The sequence below is a fragment of the Lissotriton vulgaris genome, chromosome 12, assembly GCF_964263255.1.
Source record: "Lissotriton vulgaris chromosome 12, aLisVul1.2, whole genome shotgun sequence".
NCBI classification, from domain to species: domain Eukaryota; kingdom Metazoa; phylum Chordata; class Amphibia; order Caudata; family Salamandridae; genus Lissotriton; species Lissotriton vulgaris.
Window position 1 is genome coordinate 441,108,706 of NC_141700.1, and position 15,099 is coordinate 441,123,804.

Sequence of the window (15,099 nt, forward strand, 5' to 3'; positions counted from 1 at the left end):
TAGTGAGAGGAAATGAGTAACCCTACCTAGAGATCCTTATAAAGACACTGCCTTAAGCTAAGGCACCTATATGACACTGTTAAAACTGAGTCTTACATCTCTCTAATTAACATTTCCTCAATCCCAACTGCTGTTTGGTGCGTAAACAAAAAAATAATGGTATAAAACTGGTCTGCGTGTTTTTGTTAGGGATGCTTTGATGGTAGTCGTAAGATTTGGTGAGCTAATGTTCTCGATATGAATGCCACTGTGCAGGACCCTTTAAATCTGCCTACCCAGAGTTACCAAAACTAGGGGTACATTTTGCTGTGGGGAATGAAGTTAGTAGGGATTTCTAGGTGGGGTCTGAGAGCCATATCAGAAATGTAGAAAATGCTAATTCTAATAACTTATTTCCCCGCAGAATATCGTCCAGGGAGTTCAGCTGCTGAAAGCCGGAATTCCACATACCTCCTATTACCAACAAGGCCAAAACCTTTAACTGTAGCACTAACATCTTTGAAATGAATAAGGCCACTTATGATGTGGCCTATAGTTTATACAGAATAAGTAAGTATAACAATGTTATTTGGGCTAACCCCGTCTCCCAGCGGGGGTTGGGGAGCACACTTCCTAGTCTTACCCATCTCTTGGCTACCAGCTCTCTACCGAAACAGTGTTCTTTTCCTTCTGTAAAGAGTAGATCTCTCATGCAGAAACTCGCACCCAATGACATTCTTTGTTTACAGTAACAAAAGGACTTTATTGTAGGCCTGAATATGATTCACTCTTGGGTAAATTTCATGATAACTTTGCATTTTTGGAATTGGGAAAATTTAGTACCCAAGGCATGTTCACATTGGGAATTGTAGGTCAGTTCTGGAAGCTATTCTGTACAATGAATTACATGTTTATCCAGTTAAACATTAAAATGTAGGCTGACTTACATTATCAACTCAGAAGTAAAACACAGCAACACTCATCGCCAAACCTGTTGCAAAGATTCTGATATTGCCACATTCTCCCAGACAAGTGAATTATTGAGCTCAAAACGTCATATCCATATTTAAGCTGTCTCCAATTCTCAACATGACACCCTCAATAACTCCATATCTTCCATAAAGAATCTCATAATGTGCAATGTTGTCATATTCCCCCAGATTAAAGTACCATTTCATGCAAAAAGTTTCATCCCTGTGGAATCATCCTCTGAAACCATTCTTACATGCTACTAAAAGCCAAAGAAAATTGTAGAGAGGGAGTGAGACAAGTCATAAAAAGCGAGTTGGTTAGGTCTTCTCTACCTTTGGTGTTGTACAAAAATGATCTATTTCGAATCAGAATTGAGAAACATTGCTTATAGAAGGAGATAAAATTAAACCGCTTAGTTTGTAGGATCTCTATGTAGAGGATACATTAAGAGAAAAATGAGAGAAGTGCAATTTGGACTGTGAAATTGTATGATTGACTCTCATATGCACTTACACATACTCAGGTTCCAACAAACAAAACTAATAGTGACAATAATTGTTGTGTGTGATACTTAGAATTGAAAAACATTAGAGGAATAAGAAGGATATTTCACCCAAAGGAAAAGAAGATATATAACTAAAGGTATACTAAAAAAAGGAGAATAACACACATTTGTGAGTGAATCTGTCTGAATTGGAGAATTCAGACAGAATTAATTAGTGTGCGGTGTTCAGATGGCCCCCAGCCATCCTGAACACACTCCCAGCGTGACGTAGGATGGCCGGGGGCCGTCCTAAGCATGCAAGGGGTTACGCCCCCTAATTAAATCCCCACACCACTGCAGAATCAGTGCCACAGGGAAGGGGTTAAGCAGAGGATTAGCACAGTGCCAAGCTGAAATCAATAAAGGCAAGACACTTGTTTCACTTTCATTGGAGCTCTTCAAAGAGGTATAGCTTAGTCCAGACACAATAGTAGGTAAGATACATATAAAGAAAAGGCGGCAGGGTACAAATATCCTGACCTACCAAATATGGTGGAGAGAGTCCTTCCGGCACCCTGTGGGGGTCAAAAATAATTATTTTTTTTACAAATTTCGCTGCAAACTCAAGGGTGTATTTGCAAATGTAAGGCAAAATACCAAAAATGATGCAGCTTCTTAGTTATGCCCCAGGGCGGGCCAAATCCTGGGGGCATGAAGGAGGAGGGCTCATGCCCCCCCCCTCTTTGGCCTATCCCAAATCCCCACCATAGGGTACCCTGCTGGGGTAAAACTTTTTTTTTTACAAATTTCGCCACAAACTCAAGGGGGATCTGCAAATCTATTTCAAAATAAAAAAAATATGCAGCTTTTTTGGAAAGCCCTATGGTGGGCAAAATACTGGGGGCATGAAGGAAGAGGGCTCATGGGGCCCTGCTCTTTGGCATATCCCAAAGCCCCACCATTGGCCATCGGTGACCGCCATCTCCCCAGGGCGGTAAACAATACAAATACGGGGGCCCGCTTGGCCTCCCTCTGCAGCACTATGTACCGTCACCTCATAGAGGCACACTGTTTCTCTGAAGAAATATGGGGGAGGATCTATGGCCTTCCCTCAGGGCACATACATTATTAAAGAAAATGCAGGGGATGCCATAGCAGACCACCACCTCCCTGGGGCACCTAATAGGAATGCAGGGGGGTCCTGCACAAAGTATTAAAATATATAAATACTGTGATATCATATGTCGACAGTGCTGCTCATCATGCCAACTTTTCAAGACACTATTTCTCATTACATTGTCCCTCATGCCTAGTATCTTCTGCCACTTACTACCACCATTTTAAGTCTTACTTCTATATATGTAGACCATTTTGTACAGGGTGCAGTGTATTTAAAAAGTTGGATGTGTACTTTTAAGTTTTACATGTCCTGGTAGTAAACCTCTGTTTTTCACTACTGTGAGGCCTGCCTCTCCCATGAGATAGCATTGGCTTGCCTTATTACAGTTAACCCCTTAAGTGCTGCCTCGGTGCATTGGCCGACGGCAGCACTACCTCCCCAGTGCTGCGCACAACCATTGGACGTCCATTCAGCACTAGTTCCAATGGACAGCGCAGCACTGGGGAGGAATGTTTAATAGCATCTATGAGGTTAATACATGATAAGGTGTGATTGGGAGCCTAGTAGGATAGTTTGGTGTTGGAGGAATTGTAATTTAATAACCTCTTTAATGGTAAAGTTGGATTTTAGGCCACAATTCTGAAAACGCCACTTTTAGAAAGTTTAAAGACACAAAAATGATGGACAAAATGTGGAACAAATCAAACATTCACCCCCAGTCAAGAGATCTGGGTTAAATCCATAGTTCTTTTTCTCACCATGCCACAGCACTGCTACCTGACAAAATAGGTAGGCACACTCAGGAAAAGGAAGGAGCATCAAGATTTGGAGGAGTCGAACAATGTTCTGGGATTAATGATCAAATATAACTTGGAGACTCCATAAGCTTTTCATGGTTAATCTAATCATCATTTGGTCCCCCCTTCCTGTTGTTGAAATATATATTATCAGTTAGATTAGTTGCCAAACTCTGAGAAATTCGGTTCATCTATATTTTTGGCTCTGGTCTCCGTGGGCTATGGCTCGCTCTGAAGCTGATACTTGGCAATCTAGAAGTATTTTCAACTTTGTGGCTGGATTCGTAGGCCTATTCATGTTTTGGAGTGCCTGCTGTGGCTACTTCTATCCTACTAATAATAAAGCCTCCGCCTGTTTGGTAGTGTGCTATTCTTAACATCATGCTAGCAAAAAAAAGTAGAGAAATTTGAAACATTTGCAAGAAAACTTTCCTACAATCCTGGCACAATGAGCCTCTAAGAAGAGTTGACCATAAAGCAAAAGCTTAGTTATATCACACTATGAACAACCAATGGGTAGGTTTTAAGAAATCAGAGCTAGGAAAAAAAGTATCTACCTAGATTTTACATCTTCATGTCAGTATAAATATAGAAATTAAATGTATTTGCAAAACATTTGGCTTTGAAATACACAGATCCAGCCTTTGCCAACGTATGCTATGTGTATAAAGAAATACAATGATCACTTAATCTTTCAATGTGTTCACCATGCATTCAAGATATATTATAATGTGGCTGAGGAAGCACTTCATGCACTTGTATTCTGGCTGTCCGTGCATGCAGGATACAATCTGGTAACTACAGAATTACATACATACATAATATGCAGCAGGCGTTTTATCCTGACCATACAATAAGAACAACACATAGCATAGTCAAAACTGTAAGCACATACAGTACCAAGAAGAACCTGTCCAAAACAAAAGCAACCATAAACCATTCAGATTTCCTTTCTTCATTCTTAGTGGTGTTTATCATCTGCCTTATTTTTAGCATCTCCAACAAGATCCTCTTCAGGACCTCAGCTTCAGTGCTTTCTCCTTCCTTGGATGTAAATGTTGACGTCAGTAATGCTGTGTCCCGTGTTGAATACATTTCTTCATTCTCTGTATAAGATAAGAAAGTATTTTTAGGTTACTTAAGCAACTGGCTGGGCTGTCGATTCTTACTGATGGTCTTTGAGGCCAAAACCAAGTCTATTTTGCAGTACAATCAATGAACATGCAAATGTTCTTTCATTAAGATTAAGTCTATGTAAATTTAACTCATGAATATTGCAGAAACCCTTTAGACGTGTTGCTGCTTTCGAGGATTGTCAGCACACATCATGGACCTAATTCACTGAAATGTCTGGGGTAGTTTAAGTGATATCAGACACCCTTTGACCTTCAATGATATCACTTGATTGACCTCTATTCTCATCCTTAGCTCCTCAAAAGCCTCCATTTCACTGCTGAAGGGTTAGCCTAATGTTTCTTGTATTGCCTTCATGACCCCTGAGAAATAATAGCATATCTCAGGGTTATCAAAGGCTAAATAAGAAGTTGCAGCTCCGAAATGACATCCATGGTGAGCACCTACATATTGCAAACTTCAGCAAAGGAATATATATTTTTTCAGACATCATCATGGTAAAGTACACACTTGGGACTAATTCATATAGGTAAAGATTTACTACTACACCTAGGTGTAAATCTTCACTGTTTCACAATTCACCATTTCCCCGTGCAAAATTACACCTAGGTGGAACACATGTCTCATCACCTCTCTTTAGGGAGTGGAGGAGTTTAAGACTGAATTTACTAGTGTAAAGTTACTACTACTAACATTTCGCACATAGGTGGAAATCTCTGCCACAGTGACAGGGATCTTCCCACGGAAAAGTATTTAGGAGAAATATTAAAGTTGATTATTTAACAAAAAACATTTAAAATATTTAATTGTAAAATATAATTGTAAACATTTTTTAATTATTTATTACAAACCTAGAAATAATAAAATAAAATGTTACTTTACCGTATACATATGTACTAATTAATTAAAGGATATTTAATTAAATTCCAAATAATATTTAAAAAAAACTTCTCATCCATTGTAATATTTTTGTTTTGATTTAATACGTTATATTTCATTGAACTGTATATTTGAAAATAAATTAGATTAATTTTATATTTTTACCATAAGTTTAATACTTTCAATTTGCTTTTAAAATAAGTTTATTACATTGAAAAATGTACTATAATAATATACAGCTATATATAACTATAAATATATATATAAAATTATAAACTATAACAATTACATCATTGCATATATATACAATATATATATATATATATATATATTCACAGAAAAAACCATAGGTTATAGTGGATATATAGTTAGGAATTTGCATTTACAAAACCTTGAAAATTCAATGAAAAAACCATTGGTTTTAGGCCATATATAGTTAGGGATTTGCATTTACAAAACCTTATTTTACTCGCATAAAACCATTGAAATTCCATATATAGTTATAAGCGCTAACTATATATCGCGCACCCGCAATCCACTGCTGATGATGTCACATATTACATCATTCATGACATGGTTAGTGACATCACTGATGACATCACTGATGACATCTCAAATGACATCACTGATGACATCACTGATGACATCATCCAGTGACTGTATGTTTCTGTAAAGTTAAAATATCTCTTACATATTGAAGAATGAGTGGATATATAAGTGTCTGGATGAAGGATTTAGTAGGTGCATGACTGACTGTATGAGTGAGTGATTAAATGTGTCTCACTGAGTGCATGGGTTAGTGACTAAACTGTCTTAATTTGTGCATCATTATGTCTGTTGTTCTGTAAACTGTTGCATGTGTTGATAAGTAGCTATATGAGTAACTATATGGGTTATTGATTGGTTGCCCAAGTATTTGTATGGGTTACTGAGTGTGTGTGTGGGTGGCTGGGAGGTGTGTGACTCTGTGCATAGATGTGTGAGCAGTTGATTCACTAGATGTATGGTTTCAAAAGTGCATGTGGAAACAGCTGTATGGGCGGTTGACTGTGTGCATGAGTGTATTGGTGAGTGAATGGATATCTCAGTGCTACATGTCAAAGTAAGTACATATGTAAAACACAGTACATGTGAGAGTTGACATATATAAATAACTGTGCATAAGAGCCAGTGAATGTGTGAGTGGCTGTATGGATCATTGTGAACTTGTATCAGGGATTGTATAATAGAGTAAATATGTGTTAGTATATGTTTGAATAAGTAAAGTTTGTATAACTGTATAGTTGAGGAAATGGAGGTGTGATTGATTCTTTGCATGACTGACTAGGTGTGTGAGTAACTCCATGGATGAGTGACAGTCTGTGAGTGTCTGTTTACACTGATTGTATCTAAGGTTATATTAGAGTCTGAAGAGGTTCATCGTATTATCACATGAATGATATCATCAGTGATGTTATCAGTCATGTCAAATGAGATGTTTTCAGTGATGTCATCAGTGATGTCATTTGAGATGTCATCAGTGATGTCATCAGTGATGTCACTAACCATGTCATGAATGATGTAATATGTGACATCATCAGCAGTGGATTGCGGGTGCGCGATATATAGTTAGCGCTTATACCTATATATGGAATTTCAATGGTTTTATGCGAGTAAAATAAGGTTTTGTAAATGCAAATCCCTAACTATATATGGCCTAAAACCAATGGTTTTTTCATTGAATTTTCAAGGTTTTGTAAATGCAAATTCCTAACTATATATCTACTATAACCTATGGTTTTTTCTGTGAATTTCATTGGTTTTTTAATAGCAAATATGAAAAGCTTTAAAATGTCAAGTACGTGATAGATAAAAACATTTTCGTATTTATGCACGCTGATGTGCTTTGAACGCTGCACCCCCCCCCTCCCCTCTTTTGTCTTAGTAGTACTCTCTCTTTGCAGATACTGAAGGGTAGTTAACGCAGGCCTTTACCCCCGTTGTAATCCGTCGTGCCTGCTTGTCTCTCCATTTGATTGATTGTTGTCCAAGCATTTACTGTTTTAGAATTGGTTCTCTTTGGATCATTCTCTATTTACAAACAAGCACAAAGTCGCAATACTCTGTTTAGTCTTTGCAGATAGTGAAAAATCGTGTAAAAAAATAAAAGTAATCAAGCAAAATCAGTAGGCCACTAATTGGATCTCTTTTTGACCTCGCTAAAATAGAAATATTAGGAACAACCCTTCATGAGAAATACGAAAATAGTGAGATGAACTGAGCTCCACACCATGAGGGCTGCAAGACAGCTCGGCTCCATCACCCATCCCGCACAAAATAACGACAAACCCTATGCAAATATTAAAAATATAGACAACACACCAGCAAAGAAACAGGGTAAAACATTTTATTAAAAAACTATTTACATAACGTTGGTTTATAAGATGATGTCAGTAGTGGACCGATGTGTGAATAGGTCGAAAGCAGCACAAGGCTCCAAGATCCGGATGGCAAGCTCCTGGATGTTGGGTGCCATAGTTCAGAGTTCTGAGTTTGAGCCTTTTTCAATGCCTGTGCTTTGTTGAATCAAAATGGCGGCTTGACACAAAGCTGACTCAAGCGTTGCTACTGATGCTATGCAGACCAAAACTGGTTTTCAGTTTGTACATTTTTCTAGATTTTTCAATCCAAGTTTGGTTGACTTTGTAGAACGATGGCTTCAAATTTTCAACATACGGTGTGGTGGCCGTGACTGGGAGGGGGCGCTTCGCTCCTGCCCCCTCCCCAAGTAAGATTTTCATACGTGAAAGTACGTTAATGGTTTTGGTCCCTGAGTTGCTTCGATGTCACTCCCATTCTCAAGTGGCATAAGTTCTGGATGTTGGGTGCCATAGTTAAGAGTTCTGAGCAGTGCTTGTAACACTGTCTGAAGCTTATTTCCACCTACTGCAGCTTCACTATTCTCAAAGTAAGTGAGTGTCGTTTGTGGACCTGACTGCATTAGAAAACAATGTGATATGTTACCTTCCTAAACAGCTTGACGGAGGCCCCTGAGGGGCGGTGTGATGGCCATGGACTCGGAGAAGACGCTTGGCTCCGACACCCTCCCCAAGTCTTATAGCACTGGTGTAGCCTGAGATCGCCCCCGACATAGGCGGCCGGCTCCCGGGGTCCGGCGGAACTTTTTGCCTTTTGATGACTCTTCAATTCTGAACCTTGTCCCACAATCCGTTTGACCTGAAGACACGCTGTAGTGGGGCGCCCCTTTACCGTTTCAGTTGCCATTCCGCCCGCTTTTGCTACACTGTGCCTCTTCCGCCATTCAGCTGTTTACCGCCCGCTCTTGCGACTACAGCGTCTCGCTCATCATGTAGTTGAGTTGCTCCCGCTCTTGCGGTGCAGCGATAGGCGGCTGCCACAGGACTCTCAAAATGGCGGCCGGCTCTTCGGTTTTGGGCCTGGTCCACTAAAATGGCCCTGGGACACCTTTGAACTCGGACGCTTCCCTGATAGGGCTTGGGTCCCATTCTCGAAAAGCGTCCCCTCAGCCGTGAAGATTCTACAAAAGTCTTGGGGGCCTCCGACTCCCGCAGGCTTCTGGTGGGGAGCGGCTGCCATGATTGCTCGTGGAATGGCCACGACGGAGCTACGAGATGGTAGTGGTCTCATGCTGACGCCAGCTTTAGTCTGAAACATCCAGAAACACTGTAGACTACCAATTCGATCAGTTCCGGTAGCGCCCCAACATGACCCGGAAGAGAAGAACTTGCCCTCCCCTCTTTGACTGATGGTTCTTGTTGCCTGTCCCCTCTATTGTCATTTAACAGAACTTTTTGGACTGCTGAAAGGGGTTGTGTTCCGAACGCTGGTTGGTGGAGACATTTTGACTATATTCTTGACCTACGTTGTCGCGTAATGCGTTATATGACACGCCGCGTTAACGCACCCGGAAGTGATCCGAGGCGCGGCGCGCAGCGCGTAACGTAAGCATAACAGGTCATGTGACTTGTTAATAAAACTTTTCATTGGTTCATTTTACTTTTGTTAATTTAATGATGAAAAGCTTGGTCATATGACCTAAAAAATACGCTTTTTATTGTTTTCGAACAATATTTTTTTTTCAAACATATGTTATAATATTCCAGGCTAATGTACTTTCCCGGAAAATTTACAACTGTCTTGCAAGTAAAATATATTCCTTTTTCGAGAAAAAGGGCGTTTCTTCCTTCCATGACGGAGCCGTTGAGTAAAAGAGATTCCGCCTGCTGTCCTAGTCGCCGATACGTCTGATTATCAGATTCTTATCGATCACTTTATGTTGCAGACATGAAAAACACAACTGCCCTTGACCATTTATCTTTACTGCGTTCCTACATATTATACCTTTTATCCGTCATGTAATTGGACTGCTTTATTTCACTTGCCTTTTACTGATTCGAAAACAGTGACTAAAAGTAAAAACTTTACCAATATAAATACTACTACCGTGTTTTGTTTTAAAAACCTTTATTGTGAAAATGTCAGTATACAAATACGGGCCTATAACCACGTGGGCCGGCCACGGAGCAAACTGAAATCATATATGATGAGGAGACATTTACACTGTAGAAGAACGTAACGAGCGGGCCATTAGATTGCAAGAACAAAGGTGTCTAACAGTTGCGGAATCGGTGGACGTACATTTTGTAATTAAAATAAGACAGGGCCACTTACAATAACATTTTCTAGATATACATTTGCGGGCAAGGAGTTACGAGTCCCATTTATACCGGCGCCATTTTGGGCGAGGCTGGGCAGGTCCAATATATAGTCAAAATGTCTCCACCAACCATCACCCAGACCAGAACCCCTTTCGGCCCTTTATGCTACAAGATGGTGTCTTCCATTCAGAAAATATTGTTGGCAGCATTTTGAAAGGAAACAGAAACAGCCGTTCTCCTAGTGAGTTTCACATTGTTACATTTAGGAAGAATGTTGAAGAGTAGTATGTGGAAAATCTGAAGCCATTTTTCTACAAACTCTCAATCAGACTTGGATGGAAAAAAAAACCTGAAGAATGTACAAACTGAAAACCAATTTTTGTCTGTATAGCATCAACAATAACGCTTGAGTCAGCTTTGTGTCAAGCCGCCATTTTCATTCAATCAATAGCGTCCCCCTGCACACATTCAGGGACCTGGTCGTGTCTTCAGATGAAACGGATTGTAGGAAAAGAAGCAGAAAGGAAAAGGAAAAAAGTTCCGCCGGACCTCGGGAGCCGACCGCCTATGTCATGTGCGACCTTTGGCCACACCAGGGTAATAGTGAAGCTGCAGCAGGTGCAAATAAGCTTCAGACAGTCTTACAAGCACTGCTCAGAACTCTCAACTGAGGCACTCAACATCCAGGACTTGCCATTCGGATCTTGGCGCCTTGTGCTGGTTCCGACCTATTCACACATCGGTCCACTACTGACACCACCTCATAAGCCAACGGGGCACCCCACGCCGACTTTCGGCGCAGCATTGTAGGATGGCCACACCAGTGCGGCAACTTGCTGGACACCACCTCGGTGCCATCCGGATCTCGGCGCTTTCGAGTCACTGTGCCGGAAGAGTGACCGGAACTCAGCTGAACACGCCGTCTTTCGGCGCAGCATTGTAGGATGGCCACACCAGTGCGGCAATTTGCTGGACACCACCTCGGTGCCATCCGGATCTCGGCACGTTCGACTCACTGTACCGCAAGAGTGACCGGAACTCAGCTGGACACGCCGTCTTTCGGCGCAGCATTGTAGGATGGCCACACCAGTGCGGCAATTTGCTTGACACCACCTCGGTGCCATCCGGATCTCAGCGCGTTGTGCTGCCTTCGGCCTATTCGCACATCGGTCCGCTACTGACGCCGCCTCACGTGCCATCGGATTTTCTACGCTTTTTGTAGCCCTATGCCGCATAACAGGTCATGTGACTTGTTTATAAAACTTTTCATTGGTTCATTTTACTTTTGGTTTCCTAAAGATGGAAGGCTTGGTCATATGACCTAAAAATAACACTTTTCATTGGTTTAGAACATTTTTTTTTCCCAAACGATGAAAGCCCCACCTTGTTTCTGGATCATTCAGACTGAAGCTGGCGTCAGCATGAGAGCACCACCATCTCGTGGCTCCGTCGTGGTCATTCCGCGAGCAATCATGGCAGCCGCTCCCCACCGGAAGCCTGCGGGAGTCGGGGGCCCCCAAGACTTTTGTAGAATCTTCACGGCTGAGGGGACGCTTTTCGAGAATGGAGCCCAAGCCCTAGCAGGCAAGCGTCCGAGTTCCAAGGTGTCCCAGGGCCATTTCAGTGGACCAGGCCCAAAACCGAGGAGCCGTCCGCCATTTTAAGAGTCATGTGGCAGCCGCCTATCGCTGCACTGCAAGAGTGGGAGCAACTCAACAACATGGTGAGCGAGACGCTGTAGCCGCAAGAGCGGGCGCAACTCAGCTGGATGGCCGCCACCTGGGGAGGCCCGTTCACGCCGCCTCCCCCACGCCCCCCCCCCCCCCGGGCCGCCGCACGCCAATTTTCGGAGCAGCATTGTAGGATACCAAAACCAGTGCGGCAGTTTACTGGACATCACCTGGGTGCCTGTCGTACATGTTGTGTCAGCCATGGGACACTGGACACAGTGCCATCAACATCTCAACGCGTTCTGCTGCCTTGGGACTATTCGCACAACAGACCGCTACTGACGAGGCCTCCCCCCGCACCACCCGGGACGCCCCACGCTGTTTTTCTGTGCTGCATTGTAGGATCCCAAAACCAGTGCGGCACCCAGGCGACATCACCTGGGTGCCGTCCAGAACTCTGCACGTTGTGCTGCCTTGAGACTATTCGCACAAAAGACAGCTTCTAACCATTGTTGCTTTTTGGGTTGAAAAATGTTTAAATGTTTTTAGTTTTTGTTCCGTTCATTATAGTTAAAAGTTAATAAAGTTTTATAATCTTACTTTGTTGGAGTGTTATCTATTTTTTTAAAAACGGGTGAATGGGGCCTTGAATCGGGTTATTGTCATGTGTGGGCTTTGGAAGTGTGCTGCTGCAGGATCGGAGATTTCAAACTCAAATGCACGTTCTTTTTCTTACCTTTCCGAAGCATGGAGCGCAATAGCAGGCAGAGAAAGGGTGATGCACGTGTTGAACACTACCTGACCTGGCAAGTTGCTGGCAGTGCCCCCCCGCCCGCTCCTGAAAGAGAGCACACACACACCGCCGCCCCGAGTACTTCACAAATCTTTAAAAGACCATGCGCTTGTTCATGAGGCTTAAATGGTTTATCACCTCTTCTAGAACCCCTGCATCGACCCTCTGACGTTTCCTGGAAAAATTACCATGTAACACAATACCAAGCCCTGTCAGCTGAAACCCCCAAGGAATCGCGGGGCATATTATCAAGAGGGTTTATCTCCGCTTTTTTGGCTTTAAAAGCCATGAAAGCGGAGATAAAATTATCTCCCTATTACCAAGCTGTCGCTAACACCAGTTAGTGACAGCTAAAAGGAGATAGCGACCATCTTGGGCCCCGCTTTGCATGTCAGTGATACTTATCACTAATGACATGCAAAGTGGCGTGCCAAGATGTTAGCGACTGGAAACAGTCCCTAACATCGCTATCTCCTATTACCAACTTTTGGAGATATTCGCGCTAAGCGCGAATATCTCCAAAATCTAACACCTGCCCTGAGCAGTTCTTAGCCATGTTATCCAATGGGAGGTGGATAACATGGCTAAGAGCATTTTCTCGATAATACATGAATATCGCTGACTTTTCTGCGATAATAGCAAGGTTTATCTGCGATAAAAATCGCCGATGTGCGGCGATAATTTTTGTCTCTAAACAAGTTAGAGACAAAAATTATCGCTAGTTGTTCGTAATATGCCCCCGGGTTTTCGCTTGCAGAAATCGGGAGGCGGGAGACTAGCACTGAAATCAGTAGTCTCACGCCTGAATCGGGAGGGTTGGCATGTCTGAATTCTCTACAGCTGGGGCCATAAACTACATCCGCAGGGGTAGGTGATAGCCTGGGACCAGCCTGGCATCTAAAATGGCTGCCGTGCACGACAAAATTGTGGCATTGGAAAAAAGGCAAGATGGCGCAGCCGCTGGAAGAGATGTATCAACATATATCAGCCTCCTCAGCCACCCTCAGGAAACATAGGGGATTAGGATACGTCTCCTGCACCCCCTTATACCTAGTAATTTAATTAACGAAGCACAAAATGGCGAATTCCCGTTTCGCTACCAGTTTGCGGCCCAGTTCGCGGCCCGTGAAGCGCTTCTACCGTGAAAAATCATTTTTTTTTCTTTTCCCCACGGGACCCTTTAATAACCCCAACAACATTCCTAGGGGGTCAAGAAGGGGATACCTTGCCCCCTTTCATTAAATTCCCCCTTCGTTTTTCACCTCTTCTTCTCTCTCGATCCTACCGAGAGACAAGATGGCGGCCGCTCCGGACTGTCACGCAGCAAAAAAAAAAAAAGCTCACGCACAGCCGCTGGAAGAGATGTATCAACATATATCAGCCTCCTCAGCCACCCTCAGGAAACATAGGGGATTAGGATACGTCTCCCGCACCCCCTTATACCTAGTAATTTAATTAACGAAGCACAAAATGGCGAATTCCCGTTTCGCCACCAGTTTGCGGCCCAGTTCGCGGCCCGTGAAGCGCTTCTACCGTGAAAATTTTTATTTTTTTATTTTCCCCACGGGACCCTTTAATAACCCCAACAACATTCCTAGGGGGTCAAGAGGGGTATACCTTGCCCCCTTTCAATAAATTCCCCCTTCGTTTTTCACCTCTTCTTCTCTCTCGATCCTACCGAGAGATAAGATGGCGGCCGCTCCGGACTGTTTAGAATGTTGACAGACACCGGAGAGCCAATCAGCTTTCTGTTATCCAATGGAAGGTGGATAACATGGCTAAGAGCATTTGCTGGATAATGCATGAATATCGCAGACTTTTCAGCGATATTCATGCATTGTGGCCAATGTGCGGCGATAATTTTTGTCTCTAAACAATTAAAACGAAGCACAAAATGGCGAATTCCCGTTTCGCTACCAGTTTGCGGCCCAGTTCGCGGCCCGTGAAGCGCTTCTACCGTGAAAAATCATTTTTTTTTATTTTCCCCACGGGACCCTTTAATAACCCCAACAACAATCCTAGGGGGTCAAGAGGAGTATACCTTGCCCCCTTTCATTAAATTCCCCCTTCGTTTTTCACCTCTTCTTCTCTCTCGATCCTACCGAGAGATAAGATGGCGGCCGCTCCAGACTGTTTAGAATGTTGACAGACACCGGAGAGCCAATCAGCTTTCTGCGCGCAAAGTTCCGTTTCGCGAAAAGTAAGCGGACCGGATCGCTGCCCGGAGCGCTGTTACAGATATATATCTTGTTTTGAACGTTAATTTCTCAAAAACTACTGGAGCACATATATTGAGACCTAGCAAAGGCACATCTGGCTAACAGTCCCTACAATTTTGCCAAGTTTCGTGAAAATCCATTCAGCCGTTCGGGCTAAAAGTGAGTCCAACCGCCCTATGGAAATTAACATGGGAAAAACGCGTTTTGGGACCCCCCTTTTTTCTCAGCCCCCCTTGACGACCCCCCCCAAATTTCCAGGAGCTGCTCAGAAACAAAATGTTCCATTTTCCTGAAAATTTCAGCCGATTCCGTCCACAAACGCCAAAGTTATTAGACATAGAATTTTCAAAAATCCCATAGAGAAAAAATCCTA

At 42.8% G+C, this 15,099-nt stretch overlaps 1 protein-coding gene across 1 annotated transcript in view; it reads right to left on the minus strand.

The window, feature by feature from the left end:
* Positions 1-3,123: 3,123 nt before the first annotated feature.
* Positions 3,124-15,099, minus strand: part of LOC147674141 (5-hydroxytryptamine receptor 3A-like) — an 874,588-nt gene continuing 862,612 nt past the window's right edge. Inside the window, exon 9 of the mRNA XM_086946471.1 lies at positions 3,124-4,458. Within this exon, the coding sequence (XP_086802597.1) occupies positions 4,190-4,458 (269 nt within the window). The 3' untranslated portion in view covers positions 3,124-4,189. The remainder of the gene's footprint in view (positions 4,459-15,099) is intronic.